Here is an 18,470-nt window from a genome sequence, read left to right as displayed (position 1 = left end):
TACACTCCAGAACGCGTTCATTTTGAAGGTCAAACTCAACTACAGGAACTCTTTCAATATAGTTCCTGGAAACTTTTAAAGTTGTAGAGATTAGTTATCAGCAAATTCTAAAATAATCTGAGCTTTCTTGACTGAGCAAGAGGCAAGTCACTTACAACTCCGTGTTGTTTATGGAGGAGTTAGTTATGAAGTTGCCATTTTTGAGCACCCACTATATGCCAGGGGGAGGATAAATTATAATGAAGAAAATAGACATGCTTCTCACTCTCAGGGAGTTTACAGTCAGTTCGGCAGTCAGACATTAAACAAAATTCATACATAAAAATATGTGTGCAACTTTATAAGCAATACTGTATAAAAGTGTAGACTGAGCCAAGTGAGGAAAACATGAAAGACCTAATTTAGACTGGAGGTAGAGGATCAGAGAATTCTACCAATAACCACACAAAAAGCGTTTAGTATACTAAGATGCAAGGTGCTAAACCCTCCAAAAAACCCCACCTGGCGGTGAGATTTTGGCGCCTCATTGTCCCATCAGGGGCTGGTGGGACTTTGCCTCGTTGGGGGAGGGGGCTGGGGCCCACAGACTTTATCCTATTAATATATTGTTGTGGCGTGAGGGGAGCTTTCATCACTCGAACTTACTGATTTTTTTCCTAGTGTCTTCCTTCCCAGTATCTTTATGCTCGATCCTCCGCTCAGCTGTGCCAGTCTCCTGTCACGTCAATGTACCTCTGGAGCCTGATTTTGAGTTTTTCTCTTCTCGTGCCCCGCAAGCCTATAACTTCACGGAGGCAGCTCCTCGGACGGTTTATGGCCCCGCCATTTCACCTGGCCACACAGTCCATTCCTTTCTGGCCGCGGCAGGTGGTCTGGAGGCGCACGGGCGGACACGGGTGTGGGGCGCTCTTCGCTCCTAGGAGGCCGTCGGCCCATTGCAAGCGCTTGGCGCGCGTTCCAGGCTGTCTGCGCCTGGGGCGCGCTGCGGGCCCGGGCTCGCTCCCGTCCCTCCTCGCGCCCGCAGCGGCCCGGACAGCGCGCGCCGCCTCCCGCTAGTCCTCAGGCCGCCCCAGTCGGCTCTCGCGGCGCGCGCACGGGACCCACCGGCCCAGACTCCCCACTCGGGCCGGCGGGCTTGCGGGTTCGCTCGCCCCGCCCCTAACACTCCCCGGGGCTCCGCCGCTGGGCGCTTGCGCGGGGCGCGTGGCCGTGGCCGGGGTCTCAGCCTCAGCCAGAGCCGCCGCCGCCGCCTTAGTCAGTCAGTCCCCAGCAATGGCGGAAGGAGGTGAGCAAGAGGAGCTGCTGTCTCCACCGCCGGTCTCTCCGGCTAAGCGGCTGTGTTCGTGGTCCAGCCCGCAGGCTCATCACCCTCGCGGTTCGCCCGGGGCACCCAGTGGAGGAGTGGGGGGCGTCGGCAGCAGCTGCCTGGCCCTCGGGGCCCGCCCCCACCTGCAGCCGGAGTCCTTGCTGGACTGCGCCGCTAAGACGGTGGCGGAAAAGTGGGCGTACGAGCGGGTGGAGGAGCGCTTCGAGCGGATCCCCGAGCCTGTGCAGCGCCGCATCGTCTACTGGTCCTTCCCGCGGAATGAGCGGGAGATCTGCATGTACTCCAGCTTCCAGTACCGGGGCGGCCCCGGCGCCGGCGCGGCTGGAGGCGCCACGGGGGCTTCGCCGGCCGAGGAGGGGCCGCCGCCACCCCCGGGGGCCGCCGCTCCGGCCAGCTCCGCCCCCGGGGCCGCGGCGGCGGGAGCGTCCCCTGGGCTGGGTGCGGGGGCTGGCGCGGTTGGCTGCGGTGGCGAGGGGCTCCCGTTCCGCCGGGGCATCCGTCTGCTGGACAGCGGCTCCGTGGAGAACGTGCTGCAAGTCGGTAGGTTCTCCCCTGGCTCCTCTCTGGTCCCCGGCCTCCTCTTCGCAGGTGCCTCCTCTCTGCCCCAGCCCTGGGCCGAGACCTTGGCCTTCTGCCCAACTCTTGTACCCCTGCTGAAGGACAAACAAGTCACATAAACTTTTCTCAACATTTCATTCAGATCCACTGCTGCTCTTTTATACACTGGCCCTCTACCCCCATTTCTTTTTGTTAGAAGAGCGAATAGATCTTTTTCACTCTTCACTCTACTCACACCAAAGGCAAAGAGAATGGGGAGATATGCCTTTTTGGATGTAATAATTTCTAAAATGCGTTTTTCTAATTTAAGTTTAGGGAGGTAAGAATTGTTAGTGAATCTAGAGCAAGCGGTCTTAGAGGGAGTGTTTGAGGGACAGCCTGTCACAGGCAATCTATAGTCCTAGCAGCTTGAATGTGGGTGTAATTAACATTAGGAGGAAAAAAAAAAAAACCAACAAAATGCTGCACGTTTCAGACAATTTTAATTGTCTGCTTTAGTATTTTTTCCCCTGGACCAGTGATGCTTGGGAATCTAGGCTGCGGACTAACAATAACCGAAGATGGAAATGTGACAGCTTCTCTTCTCCACGCCCCCACCCAAGGGGGGAAAAAAAGCCACACAATCTGGAATGGGGGTGGGGTCTCTCTTCCTTGTCAGACGGGGGTAAATCAAAAGCTGGTCACGTTGGGTTTTTCAAATGCTTCTCATTTAACAAGTCATCGTATTTGCTTTTGTTTTATCTTTTTGTTTGTGGGAAAATGAAAAATGATTTCTTTTTCTTTTACTCCTCTCGAGCTTCTAGTCAGTTTGTTAATCATGTTAAATATATGAATACAGTGCTTCCGATTTGTGGAATGGTTAGGGAGAAAGAGAAAAAGAATGACATTGTTTAACATTGACTTGCTGTGTGGAAAATTAAAACACTAATTTTTGTCTATTTGGATTATTACATACAGCATTCTGGAAGTACACATTATGCATTTTATTGTACATTATATGCTCGTATTTATAGAAGAAAACATTGATTTTTGAAAGGAGTTGAAGGGAGGTTGTTTTTAGGATTAAACAAGCACAGCCAGACATGTACACACAAACCGCAAACATCTAGCTCTCTTCTCGGGTAAAACTAACATATTTGAAAATCTTTTCCTTTGAAGAGTAGTACTTCATGGTGTTTTTGTATAAAGTAATCTGCTTCTGGTTATTGAAAATTATTGACTCTTCTGTTTCTTAAACAGCAGCATACCACAATTTGTTTTGCAAATGTGAAATGTAAATTTATCCCAGAATATGATGGCAGTGGATTGAGAAAGTTTTGTTTATTTGAAAGAGATTAGTCCTTTGTGTATTTGTGTATATTTTTGAAAGAATGACTTGAATAAACAGGTAATTAAGGTGTACGGCTTTGATACAGAAATGTTGAGAACATGAAAATGAGTATAGATATTTCTCTATTAATCTGTAAACTTTAATCTTTCTATGAGTTTAGTTAACTTTTGAGATTTTTTTTATTTCAGAATATTACAGGGGTACAAATGTTTTGTTTACGTGAATTGCTTTTGTACAGTTTGAGTCAAAGTTATAAGTGTGCCCATCACCAAGGTAGTGTGCATTGTACCTGTAAGGTGTGATTTTACCCATCTCCTCTCACCACCAATCTGCTTGATTACCGTTGAGTTTTACTTCCATATGTGCACATGAGTACTGATCGATTAGTTCCAATTTAATAGTGAGTATTAAATGTGGTGTTTGTTTTTCCATTCTTGCAATGCTTCACTTAGGAGAATAGTTTCCAGTTCCTTCCAGTTTGTTACAAAAGATATTATTAATTCATTTTTTATGGCTGAGTAGTATTCCATGATATACATATACTGCATTTATTAATCCACTCATGAATTGATGGGCACTTGGGTTGATTCCACATCTTTTCAATTGTGTGTTGTGCTGCTATAAACATTCAGGTGCAGGTGTCTTTTTGATAAAATGTCTTTTTTTCCTTTGGGTAAATACCCAGTGGTGGGATTGCTGGATCAAACAGTAGGCCTACTTTTAGTTCTTTGAGGAATCTCCACACTATTTTCCGTAGAGGTTATACTAGTTTGCAGTCCTACCAACAGTGTGTAAGTGTTCCTTTCTCTCCGCATCCACGGCAGCATCTGTTGTTTGTAGACTTTTTGATAAAAGCCATTCTCACTGGGGTTAGGTGATATCTCATTGTGGTTTTGATTTGCATTTCTCTGATAATTAGAGGCATTGAGCATTTTTTCATATGTTTATTGGCCATTAGTCTATCTTCTTTTGAAAAGCTTCTGTTCATGTCTTTTGCCCACTTTTTAATGGGGTTGTTTGATTTTTCTCTTGCTGATTTGCTTGAGTTCTTTGTAGATTCTGGTTATTAGCCCTTTATTCATCTTATAGTAAGAGATAGATTTGAAAGAATTTTCAAATTTGAGGGAGCAAATGAGAGAGAAGAAGAGTTTTAAAGAGGTATTTATTTTCTTTTATAATTTTTTTAAATTTCAAAATATTAACAGGGTGCAAATGTTTTTGGTTACATGGATTGCTTTTGTAATGCTTGAGTCATAGCTATAAGAGTGCCCATCACCCAAATAGTGTTCATTGTACCTTTTAGGTAGATTTTCCCTCCTCCCTTTCTCCCCCATCCCCCCTGCTTGATTTCCACTGAGTTTTATTTCCCTCTGTGCACATATGTGCTCATCAGTTAGTTCCAATTTAATAGCGAGTACATGAGGTGTTTGTTTTCCCATTCTTTAGGTACTTCACTTATCCTAAGTGAAGTACCTATCCAAATTGAAATTGAAGTACCATCCAAATTGTTGTAAAAGGAATTAATTCATCCATTTTTATGGTTGAGTAGTACTCCATGGTATACCTACACCACATTTTGTTAGTTCACTCATGAATTGATGGACACTTGGACTGATTCCACATCTTTGCAATTGAGAATAGTGTTGCAATAAGCATTCAAGTGTAGGTGTCTTTTTGATAAAATGACTTCTTTTCCTTTGAACATGGGATTGCTGGATCGAATGGTAGGTCTACTTTTAGTTCTTTGAGAAATCTCCGTGCTGTTTTCCATAGAGGTTGTATTAATTTGCAGTCCTACCAACAGTGTATAAACTTTCCTTTCTCTCCGCATCCACACCAGCATTGATCGTTTTTGGACTTTTTAATAAAGGCCATTCTAACAGGGGTAAAGTGACATCTCATTGTGATTTTGGTTTGCATTTCCCTGATGATTAGTGATGTTGAGCATTTTTTCATACGTTTATTGGCCATTTGTCTATCTTCTTTCGAAAAGCTTCTGTTCATGTCAATTATCTATTTTTAAAGTGACTAAAATGTCAAGTTCCAGATGAAATCAGATTTTTTTGGTAATCTAGATTGTGTTTGAATCAGGTATTTCTCCTTTACAATATGATACTTGGTGTGCTTATGAGTGACGGGTTCTAATATGATAGTTTCAGGGACCTTGAAAAAAGACACATATAAACATATTTTCTGATTCATTTTGGATCTTAAAGATGAATATAGGTGAATGAGTCACTTTTAGGTAATGCTATTTAAGAACCACTAGCTGTGTAATCTTTATTTTTCTGACGTTAATTTTTGTTAATAAATATGGAAGAGAAGGTCCTCTGTATCTTTTTGAGTTCTGTGTTTTTTCATGAATCGCCTTGTACAGTCCTCTGTATCTTTTTGAGTTCTGTGTTTTTTCATGAATCGCCTTGTAATATTTACAACTAGAGAGTAATTCCTCATCTCCTAAATTTAAAATTATGGGTGTATGACTTAATCTAGATGATAGGTTTTGTAAAAGTATTGCCAAGAGATGAGTGAGGAAGTGATTTGTATATAACAAGATAGTAATCGTATTCTTAAATTTATAACCTCACTTCAAACTCAATTTAATTTCTAAATGGTGCTAATTAAGAATTCTACCTATTTTCTTACTGTTTCCAAGCCACAGAACCTCAGAATTGGGAGGTTACTGAAGGCCGATGCTTTAGGAAGGAAGGAAAGTTGGGGTATTTCTATAACAACATCCTTTTAAAGAAAAGATTCATAAAGGTATTTAAATGAAAAAAAAACACAACACAAAAAAAGTTTTTAAGGAAAATAAAGACAAACAAATACTCGTACAAAGAGTAAGTAGAGTAAATTCTGTAATTTCTGATTACTTTCCACATGGAATCTGGTAATGGGAAGTCATAGACTTTGGCCAAAAATCGGAATCTCTGAAGAAAACATGAGATTTTGAATCAGAAATAAAACTTTTCCAGCTTGATGTAACAAATGAGAGAACTGTAGATTTGTTATGCTCACAGGAACATTTCTTTTATATAGCAGTACTGCATCAGAAGTATTATTCTTTTTAAAAGGGAAAAATTGCAAATTATTCTTTTCATGGATGTCTGTAAGTCTGAAGCTGTGTCAATAGACTTACAGTCTGATGTCTCAGTATTATAAAGGTAATAATATTCAGATGTTTTAAGCATCTGCATTTAAACCTGTTTTGGAAGCCCATGGAAATAGTAGTAATAAACCTTGGGAAAATGCTTATTCAGGAATCTACAGATACTATAAGACTAGAACAATTATAATTTACAAGTAGTGTTAAAAGATTTTGACCCTTTTGCTATCCACCATATTTAAATTAATTTCTCTGTGTTTGGTAGAACTTAAACGTTTGTGGCTTCTCAGGGAAATCTGAATTGATTGAAGGAAAGGAAGCATTAGCAGTTTTTCTCTCTTAAACACAAAACTATTTGTTTGGATATTTTGATTTTTAAAAATTGGGTAAAGGCATGCAGGGGGCCTTCTATACCTGGTATATCTTAGTTATATAAATATTTATCCAGAAATTTTTGGTAGATTCTAGCAGTTGACTTCAACAAAACCCCATATTTTTAGTCTATAGTTTTTCTAATAAGCACATAATTTATCTTCAAGACTAGAGCCACAATGCTAAGTATTACCTTATGTCAAAAGGTACAGTTACAACGTCAGTAATAGTAATAAAAAGAGGCCCATTTCAGGAAGTGTCCACAACTTAAACATCAAGTAGTAAGTTTATAATTATGTGCATTTGTGTATCATCAATAAACATGTCTGTGAAATTTTTCTATAGTACAACTTTTGTGAAATGGATCAGTAATAAGTATTATAGTTGTTGGTTTTTATATGTAATTTGTTTTAATCTATATTGTTTGGGGGAACAAAAGATATCTATAACTAAAAATCTTTACACCATCAGGTGTAAGTTGTAATAGAATAGATAAAATCATAATAAAACTTCATGTGGGGAAAATGACTTAATTTATATTTAATATGTTCTGTCACAGAAGGCAATTGGATCCTTGAAAGGATAAGTGGTAACATTTTTAGTGTAGAAATACCAAGTTTTAAGTCACATTGCCTTCTTCTTGAGCAATGAATTCTCTCCTTTGCCCTCCACCCCAACAGATCAGACTTGCACACTTCTTAATGTTCCATGAATGCTTGTTAGATAATAAATGAATGTTGAGAATGGACTTCTCAGTGTTGTAAAACTGAAGGGAAGGAGGGAGGGAGAGAGAAAGAGAGAGACAGAGAGAGTGAGAGAGGAGAGAGAGAGTGAGAGAGAGAGAAATAAGCCTGAATAATTTTTAGTATGAGTGTGATTTTGGAAGATTTGGGGAAAACTCCAGACTTGTGCATATAATAAACTGATATCATTAAGTAGAGGAGTGGTTACAACATGAGTGCGTCTTCTATGTTGACTATCTGTTTTGTGTGAAGAATGGTGATTTGTCAGTTTCTTCAAATGAAAGCTTTAAATGAATTCTTATAAAAGGTGACTTTCTTAAGGTAGAGTTTTGGATTTTAAAGATAATAGATAAACTAAACATAGTGGATTTTATTTTAGAGGTTATCTCTATTTCAGAAATTCTTTTTTTTTTTTTTTTTTTTGAGACAGAGTCTCACTCTGTTGCCCAGGCTAGAGTGAGTGCCGTGGCATCAGCCTAGCTCACAGCAACCTCAAACTCCTGAGCTCAAGCGATCCTCCTGTCTCAGCCTCCCGAGTAGCTGGGACTACAGGCATGCACCACCATGCCCGGCTAATTTTTTCTAGATATATTTTTAGCTGTCCATATAATTTCTTTCTATTTTTAGTAGAGATGGGGTCTCGCTCTTGCTCAGGCTGGTCTCGAACTCCTGAGCTCAAACGATCCGCCCACCTCGGCCTCCCAGAGTGCTAGGATTACAGGCGTGAGCCACCGCGCCCGGCCAGGAATTCTTAAAATATAATGTTACTGAAGTATGAGTATCACTTCTAAATTTTAAAATGAAAAGGCTGGAAATTTATTTATGCGTATGTGAAATACTTTTATTTTTCTTGTTTCAGCAATGGCTATGAATAATTAGGGCATTGACTGTCTGTTTCCTATTATGATAAGGATTATATGAGTATATACATGTGTTAAAATATATAAAACTATACACCAAAAATAGTCGTTTATTGTATGATACTTTAGAAAATCAATGCATTAATATTAAGTCAGTAGATTAATGTATAAGAGAAATGTATATATTATTAATAGTATAAAATGCCGTATTAGTTTCCCATGGCTACTGAAGCAAAGTACCACAAACTGGATTGGCTTAAAACAATTAGAAATTTGTTGTCTCACTGTTATGGAGGCTAGAAGTCTGGAATTAAGGTGTTGGCAGGGCCATGTTCCCTCTGAAGCCTATAGATGATCCTTTGTTGCCTCTTATTAGCTTCTGGTGATTTGCTGGCTGTCTTTGGCATTCTTTGCCTTACAGCTGCAAAACTTCCAGTCTCTGTCTTCATGGTTATGTGACATTCTCCTTGTATGTCTCTGTCTTCACATGGCCACCTCTTATAAGGACACCAGTCATGTTGGATTAGGGGCTCACTCTACTCTAGTATGACCTCATCTTAACTAATTACATCTGCAGTGACCCTCTTTCTGAGGTCACATTATGAAGGACTGGGGTTACATTCTGAGTTATTGGGGTTAGGATTTCAACATATCTTTTTGGGGGGTAACACAATTTAACCCATTTAACAGCTTGTCATATTTGTTTCTTGTTACATAACAGAGTTTCATGTGAATTTTAAACTTTATTACATTGAATATGACTTAAATTAGATATCATCATATTCATTTTATTAGGTAAGCTTAGGTAGACATTATTTCAATTTGCTTGATTCAATTTGTATGATTGATTATTTAATATTCTTTTTTTTTTTTTTTTTTTTTAGAAACAGGGTCTTGCTCTGTTGCCCAGGTTGGAGTGCAGTGGTGTGATTATAGCTCATTGCAGCCTCAAACTCCAGGGCTCAAGCGATCCTTCTACCTCAGCCTCCTGGATATCTGGGACTACAGGAGAATGCCACAATTCCCCACTAATTTTTCTTATTTTTTTAGAGACAGGGTCTCACTATGTTGCCCAGACTGCTCTTGAACCCCTGGGCTCAAGCAATCCTCCTGCCTCAGCCTCCCGAGTTTCTGGGATTACAGACATGAGCCACTGTCCCCAGCTCTGATTATTTAGTATTTTTTTTTTTTTTTTTTTGTTGAGACAGAGTCTCACTTTGTTGCCCAGGCTAGAGTGAGTGCCGTGGCGTCAGCTTAGCTCACAGCAACCTCAGACTCCTCGGCTTAAGCGATCCTACTGCCTCAGCTTCCCGAGTAGCTGGGACTACAGGCATGCGCCACTATGCCCAGCTAATTTTTTCTATATAGATTTTTAGTTGTCTGTATAATGTCTTTCTATTTTTAGTAGAGACGGGGTCTCGCTCTTGCTCAGGCTGGTCTCGAACTCCTAACCTCGAGCGATCCACCCGCCTCGGCCTCCCAGAGTGCTAGGATTACAGGCGTGAGCCACTGCGCCCGGCCTGTATTTAGTATTTTTGATATGTGTGGAACTTTTTTGACAAACAGGTTGTTATTTAAAGGTTAAACTTGTCATCATTCTTGATAAAAAATGAAGACTGTGCAATACAGTACTCAGGGTATACGTGTATGAATGAACAGATTACTATGAGATTCTTTTTCACATATGCTATTTATAACTTGTCTTGTGAAATGGATAACCCTGAAGGCATATGAACAGTGTCTTAACTTCTGTTCCCAAACCCTAAATTCATGTAGTTTAGAATTAGTGTTTGATGTTCAAAAAAGATAATAATTTATCCCAGATTACTTTTGCATTTTCTACCTTGTGGTTTATTTATAGGCTCATTTCTTTCCTGATACAGGTAGCATGCTTCTTGGACACTTTTAGTCTATCATTAAGCTGGTAGACTAAGGAAATCAACACTCATTTTAATATTAGCTTTAATGTTGCATGATCATATGCTAAATTACTGTGATACTTTCTATAAGCATCTATAGTCAACTGATAAAGTTTTGGTTTTCAGTTTAACTGTTCTCCCTGTTAGCATGTGTAATATGATTTGCCCTAGGTTGGTGCTCAGTAAATGTTTATTGAAAGAATGAGTAAATTGTCATATAACATTTTATATTTATGTAGTATGATATATTTCTTAAATGTGACTGGAGCCTAGAAGATACTACTAGCATTTTGTGGCTTAATTTCTGGATGTTTCTGATTTTTAAAACATTGCATAGATAAAAAATACTCTTGAAGCTTATAATTAACTAGTTCTTTGTTTTGTTTTGAGTTTCGCTCTGTTGCCTGGGCTAGAATGCTGTGGCTCAAGTGATCCTCCTGCCTCAGCCTCCCAAGGAACTGAGACTACAGGCACACACCACCACGGCCGGCTAATTTTTTCTATTTTTAGTAGAGACGGGGTCTCACTCTCGGCTTAGGCTGGTCTCAAACTCCTGACTTCAAGCAATCCTCCTGCCTCAGCCTCCCAGAGTGCTAAGATTAGAGGAGTGAGTCACCATGCCTGCCCAAACTAGTTCTTAATTCATTCATTGAATAAACATTTAGTCACTTATGTGTAAGGCTCAGTAAATAATTGTTCACCTGTTCTTGGTGGAAGTCTTTCTATAATACTTTGTATTTTCCTATCGTAGAGTACAAACCCAGGTTGGACACTAAAGCCTAAACTTCTAAGGATTACATTCTGTTGCTATCCTGTGTAGGCAGGAGGTTATAAACTGAGTGGGTTTATAACTCTAAGAGTCTCTGAAACCTGTTTTTGAAAAGTTCTGTATGTACAGGTTTTTTGGTCATTTGCTTGTTTCTGTTTATTATGGAGTGATGAATGTGGTATTCAGGGCAGTATAACATTGTTATATTCTTAAAAAATAGACTATTGAAACTAAAGGTGAAGTTCTCTTCTCCCTAGCGGTTTCCTTGCCTTAATAAAAGTTGTTTATATACTTATTATAATTTAATCATTAGAGAAATAACTATAAATTAAAACCCAAGGAGATACCTATACTACAAACACATTAGAATGGCTAAAACCAAAAAGAACAACAATACCAAGTGCTGGCAAGGATATGGAGCAACTGCAACTCTCATACATTGCTGATGGGAATGCAAGATGGTACAGCTGCTATGGAAAATAGTTCCTTATACAGCTAATCATACACTTAACCATAAAATTCAGCAATCCTACTCCTAGATATTTACCTAAGAGAAATGAAAACATACAAAAGGGCTTCAAAAAGTTTGTGGAAAGGTGAAATAAAAAGATAAAAATAAAAGATATAAACTTTACTTCTCAACATGAGCTTCATCAAGTTTAAGACACTTTTTTTTTCAAGGCACTTTTGTAAGCAATGATACCAGACATTTAGTCCATTCCTAAAGAACTGTGGGTCCTGGGAATTTAATGATGTCAATACAGTCTTTTTTACATTATTAACTATTAATTAAAAATGGGTGACCTTTAAAGATTTTTAAGATTAGGAAACAAAAAGAAGTCAGAAGGACCCAAATCAGGATTTTAAGGTGGATGTCTAATGATTTCCCATCAAAACTCTCACAAAATTGCACTTGTTTGATGAGAGTAATGAGTAGGAACATTGTCGTGGTGACGAAGGACTCTCTGTTGAAGATTTCATGGACATTTTTCTGCTAAACTGTTGACTGTCTCAAAGCACTCTCATAATAAGCACATATTATTGTTCTTTGGCCCTCCAGAAAATCAGTAAACAAAATACCTTGAGCATCACAAAAAACTATTGCTGTGATCTTTGCTCTTGACCAGTCTGCTTTTGTTTTGACTGGACCACCTCTACCTCTTGGTAGCCATTGCTTTCATTGTGCTTTGTCTTCAGGCTTGTACTGGTATCTACGTTTCATCTCCTGTTATAATTTTTCAAAAACATGCTTCAGGATCTTGATCACATTTGTTTAAAATTTCCACTGAAAGCCCTGCTCTTATCTGTGGCTGATCTGGATGCAGTGGTTTTGGCACCCATTGAGTGGAAAGTTTGCTCAACTTTTTCAGTCAGAATTGTGTAAGTTGAACGAATTGAAATGTCTACATTATTGGTTATTGTTTCTGCTGTTAATTGTTAGTCCTCTTCAGTTAGGGCAGGAACAAAGTGATTTTTTTCCCTCACAAATTGATGTGAATGGTCTGTTGCTGCAGGCTTCACCTTCAACATTGTCTCATCCCTTCTTTTTTTTTTTTTTTTTTTATTTCAGCTTATTATGGGGGTACAAAAGTTCAAATTACATACGTTGCCCATGTACCGCCTATCTCCCCGAGTCAGAGCTCCAAGCGTGACCATTCCCCAGACAGTGCGCATTGCACTCATCATGTGTAGGTATACACACATCCCCTCCTCCCACCCCCCCTCCCCGAGTCAGCACCTTCAAGTGTGACCATTCCCCAGACGGTGCGCAACGCACTCATCATGTAGGCATACACCCATCCCCTCCCCCCACCCCCCACCTCAGTCTGACATCCAATTGGTATCCTTCCCAAATGTGCATTTAGGTGATGATCAGGGAAACCAATTTTCTGGTGAGTACATGTGATGCTTGTTTTTCCATTCTTGGGATACTTCACTTAATATAATGGGTTCCAACTATCTCCAGGAGAACCATAGAGATGTCGTATCTCCGTTATTTCTTATAGCTGAGTAATACTCCCTGGTATACATATACCACAATTTAGTAATCCATTCATGAATTGATGGGCATTTGAGTTGTTTCCATATCTTTGCGATTGTGAATTGTGCTGCTATAAACATTTGGGTACAGGTGTCTTTGTCATAGAATGACCTTTGTTCCTTAGGGTAGATGCCCAATAATGGGATTACTGGATCGAATGGTAGGTCTACTTGAATCTGTTTAAGGTATCTCCATATTGTTTTCCCCAGGGGTTGCACTAGTTTACAGTCCCACCAGCAGTGTATGAGTGTTCCTGTCTCTCTGCATCCACGCCAACATGTATTGTTTTGGGACTTTTTGATAAAGGCCATTCTCACTGGAGTTAAGTGATATCTCATTGTGGTTTTGATTTGCATTTCCTTGATGATTAGAGATGTTGAACATTTTTTCATATGTTTGTTAGCCATTTTTATTTCCTCTTTTGAAAAATTTCTATTATTTCTAGACTAACCAAGAGCAGAAAAGAAAAATCTCTAATAACCTCCATTAGGAACATGAAAGGAGAAATCACGACTGATGCCACAGAGATCCACGATATCATCTATGAATTATACAAGAATCTTTATGCACACAAACTGGAAAATGTGGAGGAAATGGACAAATTTTTAGAAACACATAGCCTTCCCAGGCTCAACCAGGAAGAAATAGAATTCCTAAATAGACCAATATTAAGAACTGAAATCAAAACAGCAATAAAAACCTTCCCAAAAAGAAAAGCCCTGGTCCAGATGGGTTCACATCCGAATTTTACCACACATACAAAGAAGAACTGGTGCCCATCCTACATAAACTATTCTCCAATATTGAGAAGGATGGAATTCTCCCCAACACGTTTTACCAAGCCAACATAACACTGATACCAAAACCAGGAAAGGATGCAACAAAAAAAGAGAACTACAGACCAATTTCTCTTATGAATATAGATGTAAAAAATTCTCAATAAAATCCTAGCAAATCGAATTCAAGTGCTTATCAAAAAAATAATCCATCATGACCAAGTGGGCTTCATCCCAGAGATGCAGGGGTGGTTCAACATACGTAAATCTATAAATGTAATTTGCCACATAAATAGAAGCAAAAATAAAAACCATATGATCCTCTCAATAGATGCAGAAAAAGCATTTGACAAAATTCAACACCCTTTTATGATAAGAATGCTTAACAAAATAGGCATAGATGGAACCTACCTAAAAATGATACAAGCCATATATGACAAACCCACAGCCAACATCATACTGAATGGGGAAAAATTGAAAGCATTCCCACTTAGAACTGGAATCAGACAAGGCTGCCCACTGTCCCCATTACTTTTCAACATAGTATTGGAAGTCCTTGCGAGAGCTATCAGGCAAGAGAGCAGAATCAAGGGAGTCCAAATAGGGAAAGAAGAGATCAAACTCTCACTCTTTGCTGATGATATGATGTTATATCTGGAAAACCCCAAGGATTCAACCAAGAGACTCCTGGAATTGATTAACGAATACAGTAAAGTCTCAGGTTACAAAATTAATACACATAAATCAGAGGCATTCATATATGCCAATAACAGTCAATTGGAGAACCAAATTAAAGACTCCATACCCTTCAAAATAGCAACAAAGAAAATAAAATATCTAGGAATATATTTAACTAAAGAGATAAAGGACCTCTATAGGGAAAACTATGAAACACTGAGGAAGGAAACAGCAGAACTTGTAAATAGGTGGAAAACCATACCATGCTCGTGGATCGGAAGAATCAACATTGTTAAAATGTCTATACTACCCAAAGTGATCATCCCTTCTTAAAATGAGTTATCCATCTGTAAACTGGTGGTTTCCCTTTCTTTTTCTTTTTTTTTTTTTTTTCAGAGACAAGGTCTCACTATGTTGCCCAAGCTGGTCTCAAACTCCTGGGCTCAAGTGATTCTCCTATCTCGGCCTCCTGAGTAGCTGGGACTACAGCTGTACACCACCTCACCTGTGTGTAAATTGCTGATATCTTTTGGCATTGGCCCCAGAAACTTTTCTCAAAATATCAGTGATTTCACTGTTCTTCTACTCACACTTTTTGTAAATTTGATGTTTGTCTTGCTTCAGTTTTAGTGGAATTCATGTTCCTCTGATAGGGGCTTTTTTCAAACTGTTGTCTGATTCTTCTTAGTATCTCAAACTGAATCCTGTTCAGACATGTTATAGCAAGTAAGTATGAATTTATTTTGGTGCAAAAAGTTTGAAATCCATGCATAATCTTTCCATAATAAGTATTTTCCATGAACTTTTTGAAGAACCTTGTATGTTCATATTAAAGACATATGCTTGAATATTCATAGCAGCTTTATTTATAGTAGCCCCAAACTGTAAACAACCCAAATGCCTACCAATTGGGTGAATGGGTAAATTGGTTATTGTATATCCATACAGATGGAATACTATTCAGCAACAAAAAGAACAAACTACTCCTAGCCTAGCAACACTGATGAATCTCAAAAGCATTATCATAAACAAAAGAAGCCATACACAAAAAACTGCATCCAATACAATTTCATGTATATGAAATTCTAGAAAGCCCAAAGCTATAATGATAGAAAGTAGATCACTGGTTGTTAGGGTAGAGGAGAATAGGGTGTGTGAACAAAAATTCTCTGAAATGGAATTTAGAGGAAAGAGAGTTTATTCCAGGGAAAAGTTTGCAAACTGGGATGACGCAGCCTTTGGCCTAAAAGGAAGGTGCATGCCAGAGAACAGAGGGAGGGGTTGGCTTTTATAGGGAATGGTCTCATCCAGATTCCCAGTCAGATCCATTTATGTAAACAGAAGATTCAAACTTGCTTAGTTCTGGTTGGTCGATACAGGCCATGGCCTATTGGTTGGTTCAGGCACATGGACAGAACAGTCAGCTATGAAAGTCCTGGAGTTAAGCAGCCATGTGGGTTTTCCAGGAATTCAGAATGTGTGACCTCTACTACGTAAATGGATGTTTGACTCTATTTTAAATGTAGGCCCAGTTAGCCGCTTAAGTTCATCTTGAGGGATTGGCTTTTTCAGGTTCACAGGTGTGAGAAAAGTTTTTTGGGTGATGGAAATGTTCATGATTGTTGTGGTTGACCGACCAATTGTTTGTCAAAACTTATCAAATTATATGCTTAAATTGGCAAGTTTTATTGAATGTAAATTATACCTCAAAAATTTGATTTTAAAAAGAATTATAGGCCCTGGTCTTCGTTTCACATTTAAGTCTCATGGGTAGATTTTAAAAAATGACAGTACCGGCACTCACCCCAAATGAATTAAGTCAGAATTTGTTGAGAATGAGGACCCAATTTCAAAATTCTAAAAAAGGTCCCAGGTAGTTTTATGTGCAGCCAAGGCTGAGAAATGCTGCTGTAGAAAAATGATCACCTTTATTAGTGTTATCAGTGTTTCTAAACTTATTGTTGGCAATCAAAATATTATGTAATTTTTACTCCACAAATGCTATGGACCATGTCAACTTTCTTTTCTATCTATTGTTTCACCTATCTTTAGGTTTATTGATGGATCTTAAGGAGAGTTATTCTCTTACCACTTAAAGAATGTTTGTCTCTTTGGAAAGATCTTATTCCAAAGTATATACATTGTCATTGTCAGCTGGGTGAGGTGGCTCACTCTTGTAATCCTAGCACTCTGGGAGGCCCATGCAGGAGGATCGCTTGAGGTCAGGAGTTTGAGACCAGCCTGAGCAAGAGTGAGACCTTGTCTCTACAAAACATACAAAAATTATCCAGGCGTGGTGGCACATGCCTGTACTACCATCTACTCCAGAGGCTGACTTGAGAAGATTGCTTGAGCCCAGGAGTTTGAGGTTGCAGTGAGCTGTGATGACACCACTGCTGTCTAGCCAGGGCAACAGAGTAAGATTCTGTCTCAAAAAAAAAAAACAACAAAAAAAAATTGTCAATCTCACAATCATCAGTGGCCACTTGTATTTAATGTAATGCCAAGCTTTAATTTTCTTCATGTTTGTCCACTCATGTATTCATTTATAAAAATTAATTTTTTAATGTTGTGTATAAAATAGAACATAACTTCTATATTTAAAGTAGTATACAGTTTAGTATAGGATACAAATATTAGATGGAATCTGACACAGTGTTTTGGAATAACAGAGGTAGTTTCTGTGGGGGCAAAGAGTAGGAAGTGATTAACTGGGGAAATGGGGACAACTGGATATATTACTCTAATTTAATTCCACTTATAAGAAATATCACAATTATGTCTAATATTTCAATAAAGATTGAAACATCTATTTACTGCTTACAAGTTAGATTTACCTTTCATGAAATTCCTTCTGTATTACATTACTACATCAACATTTTACATGCCCTATAACTTTAGTACACAGTTGATTTAAAAAAGTAATACTGGAAGGCAGGAAGATGACAAAATGTTACTAGATACTAATAGTTTTTTCTCAGTGTAAACTTTACAGATTTCTGGCTGTATAATAACTTAGTTATCTTCAGATAATCCTTTCTTTTTCCTTAAAAAAAATTTTTTTTCTTCTTTTAGGTACAAATATATGATGGAGCTAATCAGCAAAATAGCTTTTTGTCCATCCATTCATTATCTTGTGGTCTGTAAGCACCAGGAAAATGTATTGTGTCTTTGAAAGCCTTGGAGATAATTACATTTTCCCCCCATTCATTCGTGGTTTTATTGAATGGGACCCTGTAGCTTTGATAGTTTCAGGAAAAACCAGCCTATTCTTATTTCGTTTTAAGTCTACCAATACCTGGTAAACTGACGTGACTGGCCAGCATCACCAGCTTACATTGATGTTATAAGCAGGGTAAACACATTATGGCTCCCTATCATGAAAAAACTCTTAATCATGCTAATCTTTTCTCTCAGTCAATTTTATATTGTTGAACTCTTTACTATCATATGTATATATTTGTATATATCTACCATGTATGTATATTGATGTACACGTATATACACATACACACTGTCATGCAATTCTGTCTCCTTACCATGTCTTAGTGTCCTCAACTGTAAAGGAACAGAATGATGGTATCTACTTCATAGGTTGTTTTGAGGATTAAATTAGTTAACGTGTAAAGCAGTTAGAATGAGTTCTAGCACATTCACTGTTATTGTAATAGCCTTTCTTAAAATTGTTGAGAGTATGCTGTATTTGTTACCTTCCCTCGCTCAACCTTCACTCCACCTCTGAAGACTTTGTAGTATGACTTGTGTTTTCACTTGCTAAATTAAAATTGATCTCTTGAAGATCACTAGTGACCTCACGCTTGCCAAGCACGGTATCTTTTTTTCCAGTCTTCATTCTTTATGACCTCTGTATAGAATTTTCTGCAGTCTACTGCACCTTCCTCTTAGAAATGCTCCTTCCTAGGTTTTTGTTTTACTTCACCATTCTGTTTTCTTTCTACCTTCCCTCTTCATTCTCTTTACCCGACAAAAG

At 38.8% G+C, this 18,470-nt stretch overlaps 1 protein-coding gene across 1 annotated transcript in view; it reads left to right on the top strand.

Moving 5' to 3' along the window:
* The first annotated feature begins 1,009 nt into the window (after positions 1-1,009).
* The window catches only part of ZSWIM5 (zinc finger SWIM-type containing 5), a 138,909-nt gene continuing 121,448 nt past the window's right edge, over positions 1,010-18,470 (top strand). Inside the window, exon 1 of the mRNA XM_069477865.1 lies at positions 1,010-1,867. Within this exon, the coding sequence (XP_069333966.1) occupies positions 1,273-1,867 (595 nt within the window). The 5' untranslated portion in view covers positions 1,010-1,272. The remainder of the gene's footprint in view (positions 1,868-18,470) is intronic.

Source organism: Eulemur rufifrons, chromosome 8, assembly GCF_041146395.1.
Source record: "Eulemur rufifrons isolate Redbay chromosome 8, OSU_ERuf_1, whole genome shotgun sequence".
NCBI lineage: Eukaryota > Metazoa > Chordata > Mammalia > Primates > Lemuridae > Eulemur > Eulemur rufifrons.
This window is presented reverse-complemented; position numbering and strand designations above follow the sequence as displayed.